Source organism: Ctenocephalides felis, unplaced genomic scaffold (genome assembly GCF_003426905.1).
Source record: "Ctenocephalides felis isolate EL2017-DRISC unplaced genomic scaffold, ASM342690v1 CF-g0.4_SCAFFOLD_01170, whole genome shotgun sequence".
In the NCBI taxonomy this organism is placed as follows: Eukaryota; Metazoa; Arthropoda; class Insecta; order Siphonaptera; family Pulicidae; genus Ctenocephalides; species Ctenocephalides felis.
In genome coordinates this window covers 27,499,395-27,525,591 of record NW_020537324.1, presented here as the reverse complement: position 1 = coordinate 27,525,591, position 26,197 = coordinate 27,499,395, and the positions used below count along the sequence as shown (strand labels likewise).

The 26,197-nt window shown below is 29.3% G+C and overlaps 2 protein-coding genes across 2 annotated transcripts in view; both read right to left on the bottom strand.

The window, feature by feature from the left end:
• LOC113367014 (DNA-binding protein D-ETS-4-like) overlaps positions 1-18,427 on the bottom strand; it is a 75,955-nt gene extending 57,528 nt beyond the window's left edge. The window contains exon 1 of the mRNA XM_026608646.1: positions 18,207-18,427. Coding sequence (XP_026464431.1) covers positions 18,207-18,239 — 33 coding nt within the window. The 5' untranslated portion in view covers positions 18,240-18,427. The remainder of the gene's footprint in view (positions 1-18,206) is intronic.
• A 3,204-nt stretch (positions 18,428-21,631) lies between these two features.
• LOC113368179 (GATA zinc finger domain-containing protein 10-like) lies at positions 21,632-25,331 on the bottom strand. The gene is made up of 3 exons (XM_026609746.1): positions 25,212-25,331; positions 24,576-24,834; positions 21,632-21,881 (listed from the first exon to the last, which is right to left on the bottom strand). The coding sequence occupies exons 1-3, from the start codon at positions 25,299-25,301 to the stop codon at positions 21,700-21,702; spliced, it is 531 nt and encodes a 176-aa protein (XP_026465531.1). The 5' UTR covers positions 25,302-25,331; the 3' UTR covers positions 21,632-21,699.
• Between the last annotated feature and the right edge of the window lie 866 nt (positions 25,332-26,197).

Here is a 26,197-nt window from a genome sequence, read left to right as displayed (position 1 = left end):
ATTTAAGATTTTATAAATTGTGGACGAGAGTAGTGCTTTTCAAAAAAGCAAATGTTTAGAAAAGCTGATCTTCAACTGCTAAAAAATATTGGGAATAGTATAATCATTTCAAATTTTAGTACTGGTTAACTAAACTTTTTAGCATGTACTATTTAGTTAATATTGAACTAGCAAATTGATTTGCAATGATTGGATTTCATTACATTGATTTGCAAATTGGATTTCATTGTAAGATCTCTTGTGTATAAAGATTAATATTTCCATTTGAATATTTTTTGGTAATCGTGTAGATGATAATCGAATTCAATCATGGTTGTAATTGAACGTTTGATATATGATTGTGATTAGACGTTTGAAATATTGAAACATGTTGGATGGATTCTTAGAATCATCAAATAACATCAATGATTTCTATTATATAAGCCAGAACTATGATGAGGTCATTTGTATTTAACTATAATTAGCGAACAATCTTGCACCTATTTATCAATACTAATTAATAATAATTAGCGAGGAAAATTATTATTTAATTGCATTGCAATATTAAGAAATAGTTAGATATTAAAAATGTTTATATACAAAATTAATATTTTAAAATTGGGGATAATAAGGTTATGTCTGGAGCTCTGTATGGATCAGAGACATGAACTCTGATAAAGGCCGACGAAAACTTTATGGATAGTTGTGAAATGTGGTGCAGGAGGCGAATGAGAAGGATAAAGCGGATAGGTAAGATAATTAGCATAGTGCCTTAGGCAAATTGCTGGAACTTCCCGTACCAGTAATTAAAATTTTGAAAAAGATTCAACTTTCTTTTAGAAAATCTGAAAAATTTTTGATTTTTGAGATTTTTAAAATTTTTGAAATAAAATGATCTTTTTGAAAATTTGATTTTTTTTATACTTTCAAATATTTTGGAATTTTTTATACTTTTAAAATATTCAGAAAGCTCTGAAGCGTAATATACAAATTTTCATTTTCAATTTTTTCAATATGGAAAGTTAAATGAGAAAGTGCTGAAAAGAGTAACCGAAGAAAAAGCACTATCGAGCGTTTTCATGAAAAGGAAACGGGATCGGATCCATATGGCAAAAAGAGTTCCTACAGCACGACGACGACGAGGGTAAAATAGAAGGACTGAAAGGACCTGCAAATTTTTTAGAGACAGATTTTATTCTTAAATTATTTGATGGATTAAAAGTTTATGGCCTTGCATCAAAGAAATTGGATCTGGCGTTTCAATGCAGTACTTTTTCTAGGAAGAAGAATAATGCTGATGATTTATAACTTACAGAGAAAATACAAGGAATTGAAAGCATAAAAACTGAACTCGGAAGCATGAAGGAAAAATTTGAAAAGGTAAATGCATAAAAGTGCAACAAAAACGTGAATAATGGCGTCGAAATAGTAATGGTAATAATAAACAAGGGATGGAAAGAAAATCATTGATTTGTGGGCTCTTACAACATGGGCGTACCATGGAATAGAGATCCATTTGTGTTAATTGTATTGAAATTATAGGAATATTAAACGTTATTAGGAAATTGTTTAAATTATGTGCTCAAGACTTAATTGTCGAAATGTTGATTCATCTCTTCTTAGAAAATGGCAAACTTTCTTACACTGGACTAACAATTCAATGTAACCAGATAATAAGCTTCCAAAGTGTTGGAAAATAATAACTAGCTGTAAGTGGAATTCTGTCTTAAGGTAATTAAGGCAAACGCGCCTTAAGGCAAATTGCTGGATCTTCCCGTACAAAAAATTATTATTTTTTAAAACGATTAACATTTTTGAAAAAATTTTACTTCGAAAAAATAAGATTTGTGAGAAACTATAAATTGGACAAAAAATTACTTTTTTTTGAAAAAAAAAATTTTTTTTTTAAAAATTTTTTTTTTAATTTTTTTTTGAAAAAAAAAATGTTTTCTTTATTTGACATATTTTGCAAGATCTAACCTTTTTTTTCAAAGTAATCGTACTGCTTTAACTGCATAAAAACGAAATATCAAAGCGCGTAAGCGCCGCGTCGCCGTCTAACGCGTAAACATTGGTACGGAACCCATAGGAATGAAACCAAATTTATACTTATTGTTAAAATCTTTAAAAAATATCTGATAATTTGATGTGCATATGTCTAATGATGATTTATGACCGCCAAATGGCATTTTTTTTTACTTTTTTCATTAGATCTCCAAAACCGCTAGACCTGCCTTTATGAAATTTGATCGGTCCTTCACCTTGTCAATACAAGTAAAATGTTTTTTTGAATTATCAAAATCGGACGCTCCGTTCTCTTTAAAAACTGAGTTACCGTTTTCGGCACTTTTTGCCCGTATCTTCGGAACGGCTAGACCTGCCTTCGCCAAAAACTAATCAGCACGTCTCCTTATCAATACAAATCGAATGTTTTTTGAATTATTCAAATCGGTTGATCGCTGTTCCCGAAATCGTCGACCAAAATTTGTGTCCGCACATACATACACACACGCACACACACACACACATACACACACACACATACATACATCCATTTTTTCTAAGGTATGCCAAATATTCAGAAACCTCTGAAACGTAAAGATATATAAAAATTTTCATTTTCGATTTTTTTGCGATACTATAAAACTTGCCCTACAGGAAGTTAAATATTTCAAATACTAAGGACCCTTTTTTAACTTCCGGTAGGGCAAGTTATAGTAATCGCAAAAAAATTCAAAATGAAATTTATTATATATCTTTACGTTTCAAAACCTTCTGAACATTTTGGCATACCTTAGAAAATATGGTATATATGTGTGTGCGCGTGTATGTGTGTGTGTTCGAATACAAATTTCGTTGACGATTTCGGGAACACGAATAAAGCGATTTGAATAATTCAAAAAACCTTAGATTCGTATTGGTAAAAAAACGGTAACTCAGTTTTTAAGAGAACGGAGCGTCCGATTTAAATAATTCAAAAAACATTTTACTTGTATTAACAAGATGAAGAACTGATCAAATTTCCATAAAGGCAGTTCTAGCGGTTTCGGAGATCTAGTAAAAAAAAAAATAAATGCCATTTGGCGGTCAAAATGATCATTAGACATATGTACATCGCATTATCAGATATTTATACAGATTATAATAATAAGTACATATATAAATACGATATCGTCTACGCGGCGCTCTCGCGCTTTGATATTTCGACCCAAATCAAGTATGCAGCGCGATTGCTTGAAAAAAAATTTTCAAAATTTCCATAAATCCAAACAAAACAATCAAATTTATCAAAAAAGTGATTTTTTTTTTCAAAAAATTCAAAATTTCTCAAAAATCTAATTTTTACAAAGTTTTCTTTAATAATTTAGTTTTCGGTACGGAAAGTTCCTGCAATTTGCCTTAAGGCACCATGCCATGCACCACTAGTTCTGGTATGAACTTAATACTAGAATTTCTATAACATGCTTGTGAGTCCTTAATAGCATTTTAAATCCGATTCTAAATATGAAAAGCTTCTGTCGCTATAATGTCAGGTTAACAAATAAAGCAATAAACACTCATTTTCCTTTCACAAACGTTTAATTCTTAAAATGTGTTTTATGTTCTGGCAATGATCGTTGTTTGCTGCAGATAAATGTTCTCCGCCGGCGTGTGCCGTCAGAAATAAAGATTGCAGTCTAAGACATTACATATGGTATAAATTATTTTGCATGTATAATAAATACTGCGTACCTACTGTTATTACAGAATAGCAACTTTTGATTTGTTGTTCATGGTCGTCGAGTTGTATTGGAATTGTGATGTTAAATTCTGATTTCTATAAACATGAAAAAATAAGAAGGCATTCTCACCTGAACAATCGTGTGCCTACATTTAAAGGTAGATGCAAACGATCTTGTGAATTTACGATCGTGAACAATTTATTGAAGATGCCAATTATTTATGTGCAGACACTAAACTTTTCACACATTTTATAAATAGTAATTGGATCCTTAATTACATCTTTCAATGTGCATATTCATTTTCTTGTGAATATAATAAACAATAATGTTGGCTTAACTTCAAATAAAAAAATTACATTAGAAAGCTTTGTTAACTATTTTGTCATGCATTTACTTACAATTTGTAAGTCATTTCGGTTTACCATGACTTTAGTAGCAGTCTGCTTTTCAAACGAAGCTATATTTACATCTAAAATTAATTCTGATGTCCCGTGCATTGACCCAAAGATATGGGTTAAGTTTTCAAAACCCCTCAGAGGGGTCCCGGGTGATAAACCACGGGTATGGGTGGATTGGTATTCCAGTAAGTGAAGAGTCAATCAAACATTTGGACCCACTCTAATGGGTCACAATGGTGTTTTTCAAAATTTAGCCCTTATTTTTCAAAATTTAGCCCAAAAATTCATTTTAGAGGTATGGTCTCAGCAAAGTATCATACTTTGAACCCTAGAATCCAAAAATCATGTGACTAAGCGACTTTTTTTTGACTCATACAAATCGACCAGCTTTAATGTATATATATTAAATATGTTGAAAACAAGAGAGAAAATAATATTTGTTATCCCACGGTTGTTTCACAGTGTTTCAGCTATATAATGATCTATATAAAATTTTAAATTGTTTATATACTCATAGTCCAGTCATTTAAGCTAAATTAGGTAAGAATCTCGTAATCGAGATACTCAGCTGTAAATCTGTAAATACTTGTATTTGGCACCCTAAAGTTGTCTCAAAACCTATATATATTGCGTACACCCTACCATATGTAGGTTTTAAGACAACTTTTAGGATGCCAAAATACAAGTATTTACAGACTTACAGTTGTGTATCTCGAATTCCAAGGTGAACTTACTATAATGCACTATTAGTGGATTTAGTCTCATGAACACCTGTTATTATTAGTATTGGTATTAGTACTTTGTAAAATTGTTTCTGCATTAATAAGTAAATCTTCAACTACATGTTTTAAATAATGTCATATTAACGTTTTTTCTATGAGATACACGAATCTATTCTAAATTCGTTATTTTTTTGAAAAAAAGTATGAGATTTAAATTCAAGCAAAATATGGTGAAACTATTTTAATCGTTTTAATAAATGAATAATTTTTTTATCATAATAAAATTTCTAATGATGATATATGCTTAGCATTAAAGATTCAAAAAAAATAGTCAAATATTACTATCTATAATTAAGCACTCTTGCATCTAACAAAGTTTGTCATTTATGATAAACTTTAAAAAAGAGAAAAATTGTTATATGAAACCAATAGCCGCACAAGTACTACAATAACTAAAGTACTTACATCCTTTAATTGGAAAACACAAAAAGTATTTATTACTACGGTTTGTATTATTATTAAATTTTTTAAAGTTTAAGATAATAATATGGTTTCTCATTATGCTTATGTCTTCATTAAGTCGAAAAACTAATTTAGCAGTATCATGCTAGCTGAACCTTTAACACTATAATTTTGATTTGAGATCATAATATAATAATCATTTCATGGGACCGCATTTGAAACAATAAATTAGCTTTATAGTGGATTTTTTCCAACATTTACATATATTATGTAAGCTTCACTCATTTGCATTGTTTCAACAATTAATTAAAAAACACGTATACAATTAAGTCTTTTGATCCATACAAGAAATTACAAAGACAATAGCGTAAAAATGTTTAAAATATTTTATTAATATAAAGATCCAATTAAAATAAAAGAAACATAAGTCTCCGAGTATGTAATAAAGAATTGAATAACTTATTTTGTTAAAACAAGTATTGGACTAGACATGTACAACTGAAATGACATGCCACCATCAAGGGCAAAAATCCAACAATCATATGTTTCCGCCTTTCTCCATTCTTGCAGAAATAATGAATTTTTCAAAACAACAATAAAATATACGTGTATATTGATAATAATTTAATGTTATAAGCAGAAGCACCTTCATATTAATGAGTTATAATGTGAGCAATAGTTAAAATAAACAAACTATAAAAGTTACTTTATTTGTGAACTATAAAATTGATGTTGATCTTGATTGCTCATTCTACAGTTCTTAAATAAAAATTAACCAAATTATGTAGAAATTGACAAATTAACCAAATTATGTACAGTTAAAACAACAATGTAGTTCGGGTACTAAACTAGTTGATTAATCAATATAAAAAATGTTAAGTAAAAAGTGAAAAAAATTTTGACCCTTAGAAATTCATTTTGGGGTTTCGAAAATCGCAAAAAATCAGAACTATGAGCAGTTTTGAATGTTGATTATTTCTAGGTAAAACGCAGTTAGAATCAACGGATTGCTCAACTATTTGAGATTTTTTTCTATAAATTACAATCTGTCTATATAGAATTTTATTGAGTAATTAATTTGGCAAATAAAATAGAATTTTAAAAGGAAACCCAGTGGTTCACCTTTTTATTAATGTAATAAATTATGTCTTAATTAAATTTTGTTATTAACTATCTGGGATATAGCTCGAATTATTTTCTCTTCGCAATTAGAAGAAAGCAACCACACGGTTGCATTACAAATTGTGATATTGCAGCTATGTCCACGAAAGACGATTTTCACTTGAGATTATATTTGAAATCTATAACCTCAAATGGATTTTAATAACATGCTGCCTGATATCAAGCTTGGCCGAGGTTAACTGTTTGCGCCTCTTTAGAATTTCTATCACAAAGTGCACCGAATATTATATTTGTATTAATATGTACCATTTTTTCTACTGAAAAATGAGAACAAGTGGATTATATTAAGAGACCCCACAATAATGTTTCAAATATATCACTTGTATAGACTAGAATAATTAAAAATTGACTATTGGCAGCTTTGAAACAACTGATATCTTAGCAAAACAATATTTGGGATAACAAAAGTAATTGATTTATGCAGGCTATTTATATAGTTTACCAGCAATACTTGATTCAGGGGTCCCGCGTTCGATACCCACTTCGGGCAGCCTGTTGTCAGGCAGCAGTGCCAACGATTTTCACTTGGAAATATAGATAGCAATATAATTCCAAGTGAAAATAGCCTTAAACCGGCATTTCTGCACCAATAAAAATACTCGCTCTATTATAGAAATTGTAATAATAATATATCATACAGAGATGTATGACTAGTTTTGAGTCAAATCAACACAACAGCTTATAGGACTATTAGGTTCTGATCGCTGTTCAAAAATAATATAAAATAAAAGAAACAGCAATAGTTTAAATTTGAAATAGGTAAGTATTTTATATTTTAAATTTTTAACATCAATAAAAAATAAGAGTATATTCGGTACCGCCCTACACTCGACAAATAAGTCCTGATCTATAGTTCTTGAAAAAGCCTGGTCTTGCTGCAATAATTCCTCGTCTTCAACCCAAGAAATCAAACTCATTGCAAAGACATTCCAAAAATCAGGAAATATTGTAAATTTCCATACATAATATTATTATGATGATTGGACTGTTAAATGTACTTTATTACAAGTTGAATAGTCAGCAACTAGCTTAGAATGTGGACCAGTCATCAAGGTCGACAACTTTACTCCAACATTCGCCTTTCGCAAAAACGAGCAATGTGATCACCACCACGTTAATATATTTCTTGTTGCTGATGCGATGCATACCTCAAACAGAAATCTGTACATACCTTTATGTAAAAAAAGAAAAAGTCTTCACTCACTTCCAATAATTCAAATTGATTATTTTAATCAGACATCGGTATAAGGATATAAATACTATAGAGCTTTGTGTACCGAACATTCATAAGTAATCGGAAACCAACACTTCCAAATGTTATTCTTTAACAACAACAAGCTTAAGGGGTCGTTCTTTTTTTTACAAAAAATGCAAGATATTTGTTTTTGTTTTTCTCGAAATGTATTTATCATAGAGACATACAGTTTTTTTTAAACAAAAATTACAAAATCATAGAATATTACGAAATTTTCTTTTTTCATTTTTTTGTTGTCATTTTTTAACCAGGGGGCGACAAAGTCGGCCTAGCAAAATCGATCTCATTTGCGGTGCCACAGATAAATCCGTTGCGCATCGCCTGAAACAAAAAAAAAAGAAACTACGTTGAGAAGAAGTTTGAATCCAGTCCCCCTACCAGAATGAAAGGAAAAATTCAAGAAGGAAAAATTGGCAGCTATTAAAAAAATAGTGTCAAAAAAGGCCTTTTTTGGGGCGAGAAGCTTCACAAAATTTTTTGCGTAATGTTATCAAGTTGTTTGAGGTAGGGGGACTGGGTATTGCAGTGGTGAAGAAATTAAAAAAAATGCAAGTCAATCCGACTTGTAGTTTTTTTTTAATTTATGGCACCGCATTGAAAAAAGTCAATTTAAGAAAAACGTATTTAAAGTTTTTAATATAGTGTACTAAATACCCCCTTTAATTTAATGTACTAAATACACCATGGTGTTCAAAGATGTTGCCACATTAAAAAGGTCATGTGCATGAGATATTATATTGAAAAAGAGAGCAGCTGGCATACAATAGCTCGCGGAGCGCTGAAAAGAACTGTTTCAGAGATCATACATACATACATATATATATATTATATATATAGATATATATATATATATAACTTCGTCCAAAAAATAGATAATGAGATGTGTTTTTTTTAAATAATTCTAAGGTTTTTAGCTTTCATAATATCAAAAAATCTCAAAATTGAAAAAAAAAATAAATAAAAAACCGAACAACCCCCTTGAACAAATTTTTGGTTAATAATTTTTTATTTGAAAATGAAACAAAGTGGTAATTTATACTAATAACAAACATGAAACAAAACTAATAACTCTGGATTTATATTTTGTATAAATTCTATGTTTCGACCCTTGCTGCAACTTTTATCTCTCAGAGTTAATTTATCGATCATTTCAATTTGTTATTTTAATTTTTATTTGTTTAGAAGTGTATTTGTCAATTTTTAAATATATTTTTATTGATTATTGAAAAGTCGTTAACTTAAAATTGCAGGAAGTTATGGTAAGTCCGTTCAGTATTGCTATTCCTGCTGCAAACACTGCCGTGACAAAGGGGTTGAAGGTGATAAATGAACAACTTTCTTCTTTATAGCCATAGAGAATTTTAAGAAACATTAAAACATTATTTAATGTATATAGTAATCCATCATATGATCATTTGAATACCCGAGAAGCATCCTGACCAGAGACGGATACTGCCAAGGCGCCCTTTACAAGGAAGAGAATGCTACTGACGAGCAAACTGAGTTTTGACTCAGTATCGAGCATAGCTCTGTACGGATTAGAGACATGGACTCTAAGAAAGCCTGTAAGAACTATCTGGAGAGTTTTAAAATGTGGTGCTGGAGGCGAATAGAGTAAATAAAGTGGATTGACAAGATAACAAATGAAGAAGTCCAGAGAATAGTGGGCGAAGAAAGGACTCTACTGAGCACGATCTTGAAAAGAAAAGGAAACTGGATCAGACCCCTTCTGAAAAAAGGGGTGCCTCTTGCACGAGGTTGTCGAGAGTAAAATAGAGGGAATGAAAAGATTGGAAAGAATGCAGACGATTGACGATTTACGCCAGAAGAAAAATACAGGGAACTGAAAGCCGAAGCGCATGATTAAGAAGCATGGAAGCAGAAGTTCGTAAAGGAAACCACATGGAAAAAAGGGGGGTATAGTGGTAATGTGGAAGTAGAACGACGAGGGTAAGGAAATCGCAAAATTTATTACAACTTTACAAACACGAGAATAAAAAGGAAATACTAAATATTTTTATTTCAACATGATATAATTAACTTCCCGTAGGGTAAGTTATTGTAATCGCCCAAAAGGATCAACGATTTGAATGGTTCAAAAAACATTCGATTCGTATTGATAGGAGAGGTGCTGATTAGTTTTTGAGAAAGGCAGGTCCAGCAGTTACGGAGATAAAGAGCAAACAGTGTAGAAAATAGAAATCGAATTTTTGAGAGAACGGAGTATCCGATTTGAATGATCTAAAAAAACATTCAATTTTTTAATGATTGGGAGAAATGACTAATAGTTTTTGGCAAAGGCAGGTCCAAGCCATTTCGAAGATACAGAGCTAAATGTGCAAAAAATGGCAGTTTTTGAGATGATTCAAAGAACTTTCTGCTTGTTTTAACAAAATAATTGATTTTGAAAAAAAAAAATTGTTTCAAGATTTATTTTTTCAATTTTTTTCAAAAAAATTGTTTTTGTGTATCGAAAATAATTCAGATTAATTTCAATTCTCACTAAAGTTCTAATATACTCTAAACAAATAATTTCAACTTTGCAATTCAGTTTATATAATTCTGATAAAATTAGAACAATGTTACAGTATTTATTTATATAGTCTATTTGAAAACATTTAATATTCCTCGAACATTTCGTTACGGTACGGGAAGTTCCAGCAATTTGCCTTAAGGCACGATGCCATACACCCCACTAGTTTAGAGTTTATATTTACTATCTATCTTAAAAAATCGATAATATAACGTATATTGTTACTATAAACAGTTTCCGATTGTGATTGTTCGATTCACATAACTAAGAGTACTAATAAAATAAGGAATGACTAACTAATCACTATTTATGCTATTCAATATTTATACCACATTAATAGTGATCTAAAAAGTGCTATAGTTATTAAAAAATTACTTCAAGAAAATTAAACATGTTAAATTATTGTTACGGTAGAAATATCGTGCAGCTCACAATTGTAAAGAGAGGATTTTAATTGTAGAACACAAAAAAATAATATCAATTTAAAAAAATGGTATATTGTGCAATTATATATAATTTGTAATTAATTCCTCCAAAATGTGCAGTATTACGAGTAAGGTCACCCCGCCTCCGAATGCCTAATTTCGCAAGCTAGAAAGTAAACATCTCTCTGCCTTACCAAATAGCAGATATTATTTTTAGAATATGTTATTATAGTAACAGCATGATATGCAAAATTTTATTAAAAACGTAATACATTTTTATCATTGTAGGTATTTATCTTTGCATGTCTAACGGTAGCTAAAACGATTTCAAGCAAGTTTAATCAGTTCAACACCCGAAGAGAACTACGCCTATGGCACCTTTTATAACATATCTGAATAACCTTAACCGGGAAAGGTCACGATTGAAATGCATGAGTATTCTAGTTGTACATATTTCTAAAATATGACTTTCAAAATAAATATTATGCTTTTTCCAGTATCTTTGAATTTATCATAAAAAATTGATTCTAAATCGTAACTTGTATCGGTAACTCACAATTTATTCAATATATAGAATAAAATTCTTTATTTTTGCAGTTGACTATGGATTTAGAACCAAAGATTCCAAACTCGATACCCGCCTTGGACAAACTTATGTCAAGCAGTAGTGACATCGGATTGTATTTGCAAATATAGATATAGAGCGACTGTTTTCCTTACTTGGCATTGCTGTATTAATAAAGAATTATAGAAATTATTATAAACCAGTATTATAGAAATTGTAATAAAAAAAATTCATCACATATAAATAGAATAACCACTTAAAAGCTTTCAGCACAACAGCTCATAGGACTCGTTTAGTCTGATTGCTGTTAAAAGTATAAAGAACTGATCATCCCAAAATTATTTTTTTAAAAAATGTTCAAACAAATTTAAACTTAAAAAAAATTAGATTTTGAAAAATCAATTATTTTTTATATTTGAAATATTTTGGTAATTTTATTTTTTTTAAAGCAATCGCGCTGCTTTAGCTGCATAGAGAAATGAAATATCGAAGCGTGTAAGCGCCGCGTCGCAGTCTAATGGACAAAGGATGTTACGGAGCAATAGAAATGTGAACAAAATTTATACGTATTTTTAAAATCTTCATAAAATATTTGATAATTTGATGTGCATATGTCTAATGATCATTTTTGACCGACAAATAGCATTTTTTTCTAATTTTTCACTAGATCTCCGAAACCGCCAGACTTGCCTTCCCAAAAATTCATCAGTCGTTCATCTTGTCATACAAGTAAAATGTTCTCTGAATTATTAAAATCGGGCACTCCCTTCTCTTAAACACTATGTTACCGTTTTGGCACCTTTTGCCCTGTATCTTCGAAACGGCTAGGCCTGTCTCTGCCAAAAACTGATCAGCATGTCACCTTATCAATAGGAATCAAATGTTTTTTGAATTATTTAAAATGCGTTGAACCGTGTTTCCAAAATCGTCGATACAAAAATTTGTATCCGAACACACACACACACATTCATGTTTTCTAAGGTATGCCAAAAGGTTCAGAAAACTCTGAAAGTAAAGATAGATAATTTGTATTTTAGATTTTTTGCGATTACTATAACTTACCCTACGCGAAGTTATAAACTTACACATAATTTCTTTTATAACAAATTTGGTAGAAGTTATATTTTTGTTCAGTCGATAAATAAAATTTCTTGGAAACCAGATCCAGATTTTAACTATGCTAATCGAGCTGTAGAATTTTAAATTTATCTTTAGCAAACTCAATAAATATATTGAAACTACAAAATACTTGTAGAAACCATTTAACAGGGTAAGTAATATGATAATTCTCAAAATTATTAGGAACACAAAATAGAGCATATTATAAAATTTCTTAAGTGTGATAATGATTAATTCCTATATGCCAAAGACTCTTCTAGCTCCCAAAATAGCAGTTTTAGCAACATACATCTCTATACACTTATTAATCTATTGTATTGAAGTCATCAGCTTTCATAATTATATCCGAATTTATTATTACACATTAAAAATTAAAATTAAATTTTCAAAATTGTTAATTTTTGGTTAATTCAAATACAACAACCAGCAACCATATATAATAGTTCCATTTTAATATGAAACTAATAATCATAAAACAACGTCATTTGTTTTCAATGAATGGCATAAGTCGTACTAATTAGTAATTAGCGCTTCTAGGAAGGGTCAAAAAAGGAAAATATTTGAACAATTTATATTAATTTATTTGCAATTTAGGTATAATTTACTCATTTACAAAAAATGATGTAATCTGAAATTGGGGTCACCAGTTATAAGTGGAGAAAGTGGCAAATATTATGACTAATGTAATGTATTTGTATTAGACAAAATGAAATGGATAAATATTGACTCGAAGCACCGACTGTTTGATTTAGAGATATAAAATAACGGTAAACGATTTCTTTTAAACTCGTTTGATATAATTTTTTTAATTTGCGAATAATTGTTAATTATAATTGTGGATTAATTAGGTGCTTGTAATAATTATGAACTATTAAGATATTATCATGTTAAGGCACGTGATTTTACGAACTAGCAGAGCATTAACAGAGCACCTTAGCGCTTAACAAATTAGATTCACACAACAAGATGTTTAAACTTGTGTAAGTGGCATTTTTGAAAACCAATTTTGAATTTTTGAAATCGGTGGAGCAGTTTTAAGAAGTAGTTGACATAAGATTAAATTTCGGCTCAAACACACACAAACGTTTTCCATTTTGAACAGTGACTTGAAACGTCGAAAAATCAGCAGTCGGATTTTCTAGCAAAAACCATTAACTGTATTCAAAATTCCGTTGTCCTGAAGTTACTTACTTGCCAGAAATTCCCCAGCTGAAAATGTAAATATCGGGAATATATTTGGATCGAAAACTATATGAATACCCGCATTATTGCTAAAATAAAAACAAATCAAACGGAAGATTGCAGACCTGAATCGGCTAATGAGGCGCAAATCAATCCTATTGCTTGACAACAAGTTATTGATATATAATCTGTAATAAAGCCCATCTGGACCTACGGTATAGAGCTTTGGGGTTGCGCAGCATGTCCACATTGTTTAATGCAACGGATGCAATCCAAAATCTTAAGGCAGATCACCGACGTACCTTGGTACGTAAGTAATAAAGTCATCCATGACGACCTCAATATTCCTTTTATTAAGGATGTAATTAACAGCAGACGTTCAATCCATCACTCCAAGCTAGAAAACCATCCAAAATCATCTACAGCACATCTACTTATAACTCCGTCTACTAGAAGGTCGAAGGGAAAAATTCCTTTGGAACAGTTTCGCGGATTATTTAGTTATATTATAATTTTACCTTTAGTTTTAATTATGTTATGAGTTGTAATTATTATTTTTTATTTAAACTTTATATATTATTTTAATTATAGTTTCCTTCTTATATCAGCTCTAGAACTCATAGAATCATTCTTGACTCTGATTGTTACAATTAATGAAATAAAAAAAAAACGTCGACAGTAATCCAATATCGCGAAAAATATTGATTAAATGAATCTAAGTAAAATTTTAATAAACGAGTTGCAAAGGATTTTCTCCTACTGTATGCTTTCTGCAGGTATCAGTAAAATTCTATATGACGTCAATGTTTACTTGATTTCTCGTAAATATGTCGATGGAAATTGTACATAAGAATTTAATTGCAAAACATAAAATTGATAAAAGCATATTAATAAACTGACATGAGCACTCACACGTAGCGTGTTAGTGAAATCTCTTAGTCATTCGATAATTTGATTTTGATTTTTTGCAGTAAGACTTCATTTCAGGTCAAGCTTATAATAATAATCTATTTTATAATAAAATAATAAGATATAATAATTAATTCGATACTACAAAAATCAATACTTAAGTGTGCTGAATTATTTTTGAACAAATACTAAAACTGACAACACCATAAATCAGCGGTTTTCAAACTTGTGGGGCGCGCCTCCTAGGGGGCGCCAGGCTGTTCTAAGGGGAGCGTACATCTGTTCGAAAATACTATTTTTTCAATTTTAATAACCCAAAATATTTGCAATAATATTAAAAAATAAATAAAATTAATTAGTTTTTATCACATGTTAACATAATATTGCATATAATTTGTATTCTGAAATATCAGTTGAGTATTTATAAAATTAAATTCTTCAAAAATTGAAGGAGGCCCAACAAAGTTTTCATTAAAGCGGTGGGGCAAGGTGCAAAAAAATGTTGGAAAACCACTGCCCTAAATGTTAAATAATATGAAGGAATCATGTAAGCAAAACTGACGGCTAATTCTTGAAGTAAGAACGTTGATCAGAAACCACTGATTCTGGGTTCGAAGCCCACTTTGACCAGCTTAAAATCAAGCAGCAGTGATAACAAATTTTCAGTTTGATATTATAAGCCTTAAATATGATGCCAAGTGAAAAGCGTCCATTAATCACGTGATCGATTTTCAAGGATTTTTTAACTCCCCCTCCCGCTTCCAATACGTGGTTATATTCAAAATTACCCCTCCTTCCCAACCTCATGTATTTTCAGTTGCGAGAAAAAATTGTTAAATTTTTGTATTTTTTTTTAAAATGTTTCGATTTTTTTTAAAAAAAATATGTAAAAAAATAAATACACGTAATACCTTCGAAACCTCTCAAATGCCATTACTTTACTGACCAAGATGTCCAATATATTATATAAGATTTGCATCAGATTCATTAAGAATTTAAATAAACTTCAAGTACCAGTGTATTGAGACCATCGAAATGTGTCCATCATTACCATGACTAAGAATATTGGGTTTTACAGACTTCTGTTTCTCTTCCTCAAGGTAAAATCAACCCAATCGTCAACAAATATATATAATACTCGTACAAAGATTCTCAACATATTGCAATTCCAATATGAAAATAGATGGATACTGGAATCAATAAGATTGGAAATAAATATAATAATTTAACGTAATTTGTATCTCAAATTTGATGGAAATATTATTTTTACTTTGTAGCCGCCACGTTTTAGATAGATTTGCGCTAAAATAAATTAAGGAGAAAAACAATTTTTTTCACGAAAATTTATTTAAACTTGCACACAAAATTTTGTATTATTGGACTAACGTTAATATTTTCATTGCCTATAAGCAGAGTAAAAGAGTATTATATTTTAATAATGTAATACTAAAATTTTGGGGTTAATAATTCATAATTAATATTTAAAAAAATCATTATTTTTGCAAATTGCGCTATAAGGGTTTAAAAATTTTTAGCATTTTAGAAGTCAAACATATGCGTATGAGGCATATTTATTACTATATAATATATAAATATTATATTAAAATAAAGGCATATGGTTGCATATTAATTACTTATCTTGCACTAAAATAACAAAACAAACATATAAATATAAATTTAATTAAATATCTTCCGCAAATACTGTACTTATTACAGAAAAGGTGAAGAAGCAAAAAATGTGTTTATAAAAAAATAAATATTGTTATTTAATGAATAATAGTCAAGACAAAATTTTATTATAAAAGTCATATTATATTTGATACTAAATGTAACAAAAAACTGATTTTAGTTTGGGAAGTGATGTGACAAACTACATAATTTTATAATTTTGTTTATTAACTTCGAAAATCGAAATCGAAAATGAAAATTTTGCAATTTTTTTTTGCATAGGGAGATGTGCTAATTAGTTTTTGGCAAAGGCAGTCCAGCCGTTTCAGAGATACAGAGAAAAGAGTGCAGAAAATAGAAATCGAGTTTTTGAAAAAACGGAGTATCCGATTTGAATGATTTAAAAAACATTCGATTGTAATGATTGGGAGAAGAGGTGATTAGTTTTTGGCAAAGGCAGGTTCATCCATCTAAAGATACAGAGCTAAATGTGCGAGTGGCAGTTTCTGAGAGAACTAAGCGTCCGATTTGAATGATTCAAGAACTTTCTGCCTGTTTTAACAAAATAATTGCTTTTGGAAAAAAAATTTGTTTCAATTTTTTAAAAAAAAAAAAAATTCATATTTCTTTTTGTATATCAAAAATAATTCAGTTTCAATTTTAATTCCTACTATAGTTCTATATACTTTAAACAAATATTTTTAACTTTGCAATTCAGTTTATATAAGTAATTATTATAAATATCAGACAATGTTACAGTATTTATAATAATCTATTTGAAAACATTTAATATTCCTCGAACATTTCGTTACGGTACGGGAAGTTCCAGCAATTTGCCTTAAGGCACGATGCCGTCCACCACTAGTATTTAAAATTGTATTTCAAAGTTTATGTTCATTGTTTTAATACAAAATAAGGTGTATTTTTATGCGGTCTTTCTGGTATAAAATTGCTAAATGATGGCACGCATATAGTATCAAAACGTACAAAATAAGCTGAAAAATCTCAAGAATATGTTTCGATGAAGATAAACAAATCTAATGTATATGTGAAGGATGTTTATACATAACGTAATAATTCAATAGCTTATAATTTGATATGTAATATGTTCTTGTTTTCCTGAAAAATAAATATCAAGTTTCCAGCAGGAAAACAAAATATAGTCGAGATAAATTTATATCAAAAAAAGTTGGTCCAAAACTTATAATTTTTTGGGATATTAAAGTAAGATAAAGAAACTGTTATTAAAATTCATAGAATTTTCATTGACTTTATTCCAACAATCTCATACCACTAATCCCATATATGTACACATATTTAAAATGATAGGTATAAGAATCAGAAATAATTGAAAAGATTTTAGAAATTTAACAGTTTTAGAATCTCTGCTTGGAGTGCTATTGTGCAGACTTTCGCGTTATAGCAGAGTCGCGGTGAATACGATATGCTGCTGTATCTGACCCGCTTTCGAAATGCCCGAAGAAAACCAGAAGAGATGTCTTAAAAAAATTTGCTCGAAAGGGGGGAAGCTTGCGAGTAGGTACAAGTGCGCGCGTTTGCTGACGTTTCAACTTAACTGCAAAAGTACCAAACACTTTCACATTTCATTCAGGTGACTAATATTATTGCAATAACATTTTTTAGACAACCAACAGATTTTTGCGTAAAATGTAAAAACACTTAATCATTCGAAAGTAGCATACATATAAAACCTTAGCATTGCACAAAAATTATGACAGTATCGAAAATTGAACAGGAATATAAAATTGACGTTAAATGAAATTATGTTATCTGAATACTGCATTAAATCTATTCTATTATATTTAATACTAATTACATGTAACTTATAATTTTCAATAGCATCATAAATAATATTACAAATGACAAATAACCAGTAACTGCAACCATGTTGTATTAAGTTTATTACTCCTGTCAAGCAAGAAATGAATGGTCGCTACCCAAAAATGGCAATAACTTTAAAAATATATATATTTTTAAATATATAATTAAATAATATATATTTTTTAATATATATTTTTAAAGTAACTAAATTTCAAGTTCTAATAACTAAATTTCTAAACTCACCGAAGCTGCATAATGATTTTTTCCTAGCACCATCGTGACAGATTTTATCAACACTCACAAAAAACACAAATATTATTCAATATAAAAATATAAATTTTAAAATTTATAAATTGCTTTAGATGTCTAAATGCCTGCATATAAAAATTATTATAAAACACTAATCGAATAACTAAAACGGTTCAGCCAGTGCTCAACCATTGATTGTTTCAAACTGAATGATCAGTGAGTAGTAACGGAAAGGAGCTGGCGGAGCACTTCTTTGGGAGATCACTCTTCTAATTTTGTAGTTCGCGCTTTTTAGCATAGAGGGCAATACCTCTGTAATGTGAAATTTGACGTCTGCATAGCTTCCTATAAATATTATTTTTGATTATGATAAATATTATTTTTATTATGTCATGTTTAAAATCTTTACGGCTTCGTTGAAATAATATTTTTACTACTCTTTCTTGATAATTTTACTTGCTAAACTTATTATTTCCAATTCTTATTTTAATTTCATTACTTCTTAGTTCATTCCACAACTGAATGCGATTTTCATGTAGTTATATTACATAATATAATTAATATATTTTTTATTGAATATATCACATTTCAAATTTAATATATGCACATTCTTTTTTAATTTCATTACTTCTTAGTTCATTCCACAACTGAATGCGATTTTCATGTAGTTATATTACATAATATAATTAATATATTTTTTATTAAATATATCACATTTCAAATTTAATATATGCATAATTAATATGAAATATATAATATACCGTATTGATTCATAACCAGTTTTTAAGCGAAAAATTCATTTAATATATAATATATTATATCATTGATAGCCGTAGCAAACATACTGATTTTAAAAAAAGTTTATGTATAAATAAATAAATAAATAAATATATATATATACATATATAACAAATATTAATTTAGAAATATGAACAAACACCACTATTTTGTGCACTAATTTATTAAATAATATTAATTTTACAAACGTTTTGAGACTAGGTTTGTCTCATCATTAGTGTATTATAATTTAAAATCTAAAATAGCATTATGTGTTATCCGTTGCAACTTGTTCTTACTAATCAATCATTAAGAAGAACAAGTTGTAACGGATAACATATAATGCTATTTTAGATTTCCATATTGTAGATTTTAAATTATAATACACTGATGATGAGAAAAAGTTAGTCTCGAAATGTTTGTAAAATTAATATTATTTAATAAATTAATACAAAAAAATATTGCTGTTTGTTCATATTTTAAAATTAATAATATTATATATATATATATATATATATATATTATATATATACTTTTTCACATGGTAATAAATATATTGATTAAACAAAATACTTCTTAACCAGCATCCATCCAGATAATAAAATAGAAATTAATCTAAAAATGTTTCTTAAAATGAATTTCGAGTCCCCATGAATATTTTATATTCATCCTTGATTCATATATTTCGAGTCCCCATTTGACTATTTCTTAGTAAATACAAAACACGTATGTTATTAAAATATAAACACAAAACAAAATCATGGTCAATAAAAATATTCCTTTGCATGACTCTAAGTCGTGCTTGATTTTCAAGATGTGATGGTCAATGTTATTATTTTTTCATTTATTGATTTATATTTCACTTGTAATTTTGCAATAACTTTGCGAAGGAATATTATCATTTATCATGATTTTGTTTTGCGTTTGTGTTTTAAATATATTTCTCATTTTACCTTCTTCAAATAATGGCCTAAAGCAATTTAAACTGAAAGAAAATGAAACTAAATAAAAAAGGCTTTTATATTTTAAATACAGCTAATTTATTTTGTATTCACAATAGCTATATTATTGGCATTGTATTTAGATTTACTTATAGTCAATAATAATATATTAAATATCCTAATCATACTTACATTTTTTTGTTCTTTTACTTTAATTCGTATTAATTAAAACAAATAATCATAAATATTCATGTCAAATGATTTCTTAAAATATACTAGCACAGATAGTTATTATATATACAAATATACAAATGCAAACAGCGAAGGCCATGTACACATTTATTTTAAAGTATAATGCAAATTTGTATTCCTCTTTAGGTAGTTGCTCACGCTCGTCAAAACATTATTACACTCATCAATTATTTAATCTAAACTCAAAAATAACTTGTTTTACATTTTTATTTAACACAGCCTAGCTCATCCCTCTTGCCTTTCAATTATATTGTACACGACTCCCAGAACTATTTACATTTACTAGTAGCTCTCATAATTTAAAAATGTGCTTTGAAAAACAAAATTAACTCTATTATATAAAATCATTCTATATATTTTTTATATCTCTTGTTAGGAATATCTATACAATGAATTCTTAAACATTATTTTAGAATATAGATTATGCCTGTCTAGAGACATTTATATAAAAAATCTTCATATATGAATATAATACATAAATACAAATATAAATGTCATTCCTAGTATGTTATATATGAATGACATAACATATTCTGAATATATGATTATTTCATATGTAGTTATGATACATACATGCTACTAAATCATGATTTTGTTTATAAAATATTAACTTAATACTTGTTACTCATAATTTCAGTCACTATGATTTTTCTAAGTACTCCACTGGGTCAAACAACTGTTCAAATTACTATAAAACTTTTTAACTAAATTTTTATAAGCCAATCATAATCTTAAACATGTATTAAACATATAAATCAACAAATTTAAATAATTAATGCTTACTACATATAAATAATAAACTAATACAAAAATCTATGGAAAAATACAAAATATTTACAATTTACTTGTGCACATTCATGTGAGAAACACCATCTTTCTATCTAATATTAACACAAGAAAAATATGTATCACACCCACAATATTACATGGACACAATATAATTACTATCCAAAAAACATGTGATTCCATTGCTTAAAATTGCAACTATTAAGAGTATTTAGAACGTAAAAATAAAAACAAAAGTATTTGAAAGTCATCAATAGTATAAAATTCTATATTTTATTAAATCTGCTCTTCAAACTAGAATATAATATATACAATAATTTAATTATCTAAAGTAATAGTCTATGCATCATGATTATTTAATAAAATTACCATGGCCTTGATATCAAATTAATATCATTTTGAATCATTGCAAAAACCAACATCTGTACAATTGGTACATTATTCATAATTTAATATAAGTTGCAAAATGTTTTTCAATTAACTAATCTTGTATAAGTTATTTATATTATCATACTTACAAAATGTTTCTTTTATAACACAGCACTGTACAACCTTTGTTCCACTCACTCGCATACTAACAATTTATAAAGTCGGGATAAAATTGTAATTAGCACTCACATCACTAAAGTTGATCAACAAATTTGGTAAGCTGCTCTTGAGGGGTCATACCTGGTAGGTCAGTGAGATCTGATTGGTTAGATTGAATAGATGGGGCAGGTGAATGTGTAGGATTAAGCATGGCATGAGGTGAAGGAGAAGGCTGCTGTTGGTGCCCCCCGTGGGGAAGCTGAAGGTACAGCTCTAGGAGAAGGTGTTGGCTGGGGAGAACGAATTGGAGGCGGCGATCGAACAGCTTGCTGTTGTTGCATTAGTTGTTGTTGAATTGCATTGTGAGTTGGTGGGCCCATCATGCCTAAAATGAACATAAAAACCATTGCATTTAAATTTCGTTCATAAAACGTTAATATATCTACCTGTTAAATCTACCAGGTAGTCGCTGTTTTGCAAAAAAAAATTTGTTTTTGATATTTCATACAAATGTGATACTATTCTAGAGTAATAATATATATATATATATATATATATATAATATATATATATATATATATATATTCTAGAAGTTTATGCTTTCATAAAAAAATTGATGTTTTCTCGACGTTTCAAGACGTTTTCTCAAAAACGGCTGGACCAATTTCAAAAATTTAAAAACCATTCAATGTATCTCGATGAGAACTAGCGTTTGTCTGTTTTGCGCAAAGATCGGCCAAGCTGTTTCTTTGTAAATAGCAGAAAAGTGAAAAAGTTTTTGGCCACTTTTAGCTCACAATCCTAAATCGGTTTTGAAAATTCAAAAAACGTTCGAATGATATTAGTTGGGAATCAACTGATAAGTTTTGAAAGATTCAATGGCACAATTTCTTATGATTTTTTTGACGATAGATACCACGGTCTTATAGATAATACTAAAATATTACAGCCCTACGACAAGTCCTTTAACTTAAAAAATTCGTTAAAGTTTAAAAAAAATTAGTAACGTTTTTTTGGCGTTTGTCAAAGATAGACCATTTATCGACGTTTCCTCAAAAACGTCTGAGCCGATTTCAAAACTAGTTGGTTGGTATTTAGCCTTGAGGCAAGTTACATGAACTTCCCGATATATTTAAATAATCGACTAATTAAAAAAATAAATTAATTTATGAGTCATTAAAAGTATTCCGAGTGGATTATTACACATAATTGAAAAACGAACGAACACTTGACTCGGAGTATTTTCTAAAAGCAAATTTTCAAAAATCAACAATTTTTATAATTGAGCCAGTTTCCAGGACTTTAATGGTTTATTATGTTCAAGACCAAGTACTCTATCATTTATACCAAGTAAATAGTCTAATTTTATTTTTAACAAACGTCAAAAAAAAACTCCTATTCTCAAACCTTGATGAATTTTTAAAATTAAACTACTTCTATAAGACCATGATATATAATATCGCAAAAAAAGTTCCATAAAAATCGGCCTAATTTTTTTTTCAACAGTTAATTACAAGAAAACGGCTCGGTAGATTTTCACCTAAAACTAATCAGTATCATTCCCAACTAATATCTTTCGAACTGTTTTTAATTTTCTAAACTCGATTCAGCAGTTTGAGCTTAAATGTGGACGAAAGGTTTAACACTTTTTCCAAATTACAAAGAAACGGCTCGGCCGATCGTCACACAAAACTGAGAAACGATAATCCTCATCGCGATACATCAAATGCTTTCTAAATATCTGAAATCGGTTCAGGCGTTTCTGAGCAAACGTGGATGAAAGTTCTAATTTTGACAAATGCCAAAAAGACCATACCAAATTTTGCAAACTTTGACGAATTTTTAAAGCTAAACCAGTTGTCGTAGGGCCGTAATATTTTAGTATGATCTAGAAGGCTATGGTATCTACCGTCAAAAAAATAATCATAAAAATCGTCGATTTTTTTTTTTTAACTTTATTACAAGAAACGGCCCGGCCGATCTCTACCAAAAACTAATCAGCGCCATTCCCAACCAATATCTTTCGGTTGAAATTGCGATTTTGAATTTTCAAAATCGATTCAGAATTGCGGGCTAAAACGTAGACGAAAATTTTTTCACTTTTCTGCGATTTATAAAGAAACGGCTTGGCCGATCGTCGCACAAAATTGACAAACAATAGTCCTCATCGATTTACCATCGAGTGGCTTTTAAATTTTTAAAATCGGTCCAGCCGTTTTCGAGAAAATGTCGATTTACGACAAAAAAATCTGTTCACATACACGCACACACACACACACACACACATACCTTTTCCAAATTCGGTCTCATTCGATTCAGAATGGCTTGAAACGTCGAGAAAACATAAAATTAGCAATTCGGATCTTTTATGAAAACATAAACTTCTCCTTCGGGAAGTTAAAACTTAAAAAACCATTTTAAGTAACTTGATAACACTATCATTTCTCACTTTTGAGCCCTATAGTAAGTAGTTTAATTTTTGAAATTCATCAAAGTTTAAAAAAATAGTCAAAATTTGTGTCAAAAGTAGCTTTTGTGATATCAATTTTTTCAATTCATTAGAATTTGGAACCATAATTACAATATATATGAATACTATATTTTTGAAATAAACAGTTCAAAGTTTCACCTAAATATCTTAAATTTATATTTCGGTTGATTAAGTCAATTATAACACATTTCGGAAAGTTCATTCAACTTCTTTCAGGCAAAATGTCACTTTCAAATAGTTGAATTATTTATGTATTCAAAACATTAATAACTTGTATGTAAAATTATAGTAAAATTTTGTTTGCCTTTTTTAGTCCCTTCAATAATCACATAAAATCCAAGACTCTAAACTGGAAGACTCCTTTGGTAATAATGTTTATCACAAAATAAATTAAAATTATTATTATAAGCTATGTATATTATGAAAAAAAAATAATTTGTAAAAATTTCGAAGATATGGTTATTGTACCAAATTTCTCACAGTGCTTTGTTTGGATCCTTTAGTTTTTGTGAATATATGTGCATTTCCTTATATTAAATGTAAAATTCATTACTAATTAAGTAAAAAGCAATTAAATTAGAATCTTACCTTGTGGTGAAGGAGTTTGTGGAGGAACTGGTTTCATTCCCTTGCATATTGTATTGTTGTTCAGTTGGAAAAGCATTCTGGTAAGAGCCAACTCCTCCAAGCTGTGCAGGCAGTTGCCCTCGCGACCTTTGCTGTGGATATGGTGGAGCAGCAAAGTTCCGCCCTGCTGCTGCTGCTGTTGTTGCAGCTGTTGTCGTTGTTGCAACATCATCTGTTGCTTGAACCACTGTTGTTGTTGAACATTCATTTGATTACCTCCCTGCAAGTGAAAATAGCAAACTTTTAGCAAATAGCATTTGGTAAAACTGAATAAATAAAAAATTATAAAAATGTGTCATGCATTCATTGAAGTGTAATAAAAATATTGAGAAAGCTATAAGAGTTGAATGAATAAGATGTAAAAATAAGTTTAAAAAAATGTTCTATTCTGAATTGGATGACATATTCAATGAAGACCAAACAACATTTAGAATACTGCAATACCATTACGTAATCATCATCTGCAAGTGGGTGCTCATATGAGTTTAATTTTAAGTGCATTGAGACATGCGAAACAAAATATACTACAATTATACTAAAAATAGACAAAAATAACATTTTTCACATTGTTTACAAAGGTATTCAAAATTTTCTTACCATTCCTTGATGACCTTGCTGCTGTCCTTGTTGTTGTAGTATGTTAGGAATCTGCATTCTATTTGATCCAGGCTTCATACCTGCATTCATACCAGGTTGTCAGTAACATGTGGATTAGGACCTTGTGGAGTTCCCACCATATGTTGCCCAGGCTGCATCCCTTGTTGAGAGACAACTTGCTGTTGCTGTTGTTGCTGACCAACTTGATTAGCCAGAACACCAGAGTTATTTCCAACTACCCCATTGTTTTGAGCCGCCTAAAATAAAAATCAATTGTGTAAGTATTCTATTCATAACTGAGATATGACCACAAAATTTTTTTTTATCAAGATTGTGCAAAAGTGTTTGAGCAGCACATTTAACTATTCTACTGTGAAGTATGTGTTATAATTATATCAAATTATTCATTATATTATCTGAATTATAAGACCTACCTGTCTTTGTTTTATAAAAGCTGCCATGAGTGTAGGATACTTTTAAGTAATTAAGTATTTGTTGTTGTTGATCATTTGAAGCAGGATTTTTCAAAGTTTGCATAAGTTGTTGCAGTGCTTGTTTATGTTGTACAGGTTGTTGTCCCATTCCTGTCATTTGTGGTCCGCCAGGCCGAATTTGTCCAACAGGACATTCCAGGGTTTGATTCACAAATGTTGTTGCTGGTTCACATTTTGCACCATTCCAATAACTTGCTGCTGCTAATAATATAGATCGAATTTATAACACATTTCATAAATCTATTTTATCTACATGAATAACAAACTCGGGAGGCTTTCAATAATTGGGACAATTTACTTTGTCATTTAATATTTCAATGAGATATTTATTTTGGGCATCATATAATAAGTAAAAACCAAATATTATCAAGTATATTATATAACTTAATTATCTACTGAACGTATTTTAAATTTAGATAATGAATTGATCCAATTGTCTAAGAAAACAAAACTAATAATTTACAACTTTAATATTACCTGAGGCTGATGCAT

Bases quoted from the DNA above. Each gene is read 5' to 3' on its own strand.
- LOC113368179 (XM_026609746.1), bottom strand. From the start codon at position 25,301: ATGAATGCAGGTATGAAGCCTGGATCAAATAGAATGCAGATTCCTAAC. The intron at 24,835-25,211 runs GTAAGAAAATTT...TTTCACTTGCAG, and splicing joins AGCAAGGTCATCAAGGAATG to GGAGGTAATCAAATGAATGT. The intron at 21,882-24,575 runs GTAAGATTCTAA...TGTTCATTTTAG, and splicing joins ACAAACTCCTTCACCACAAG to GCATGATGGGCCCACCAACT.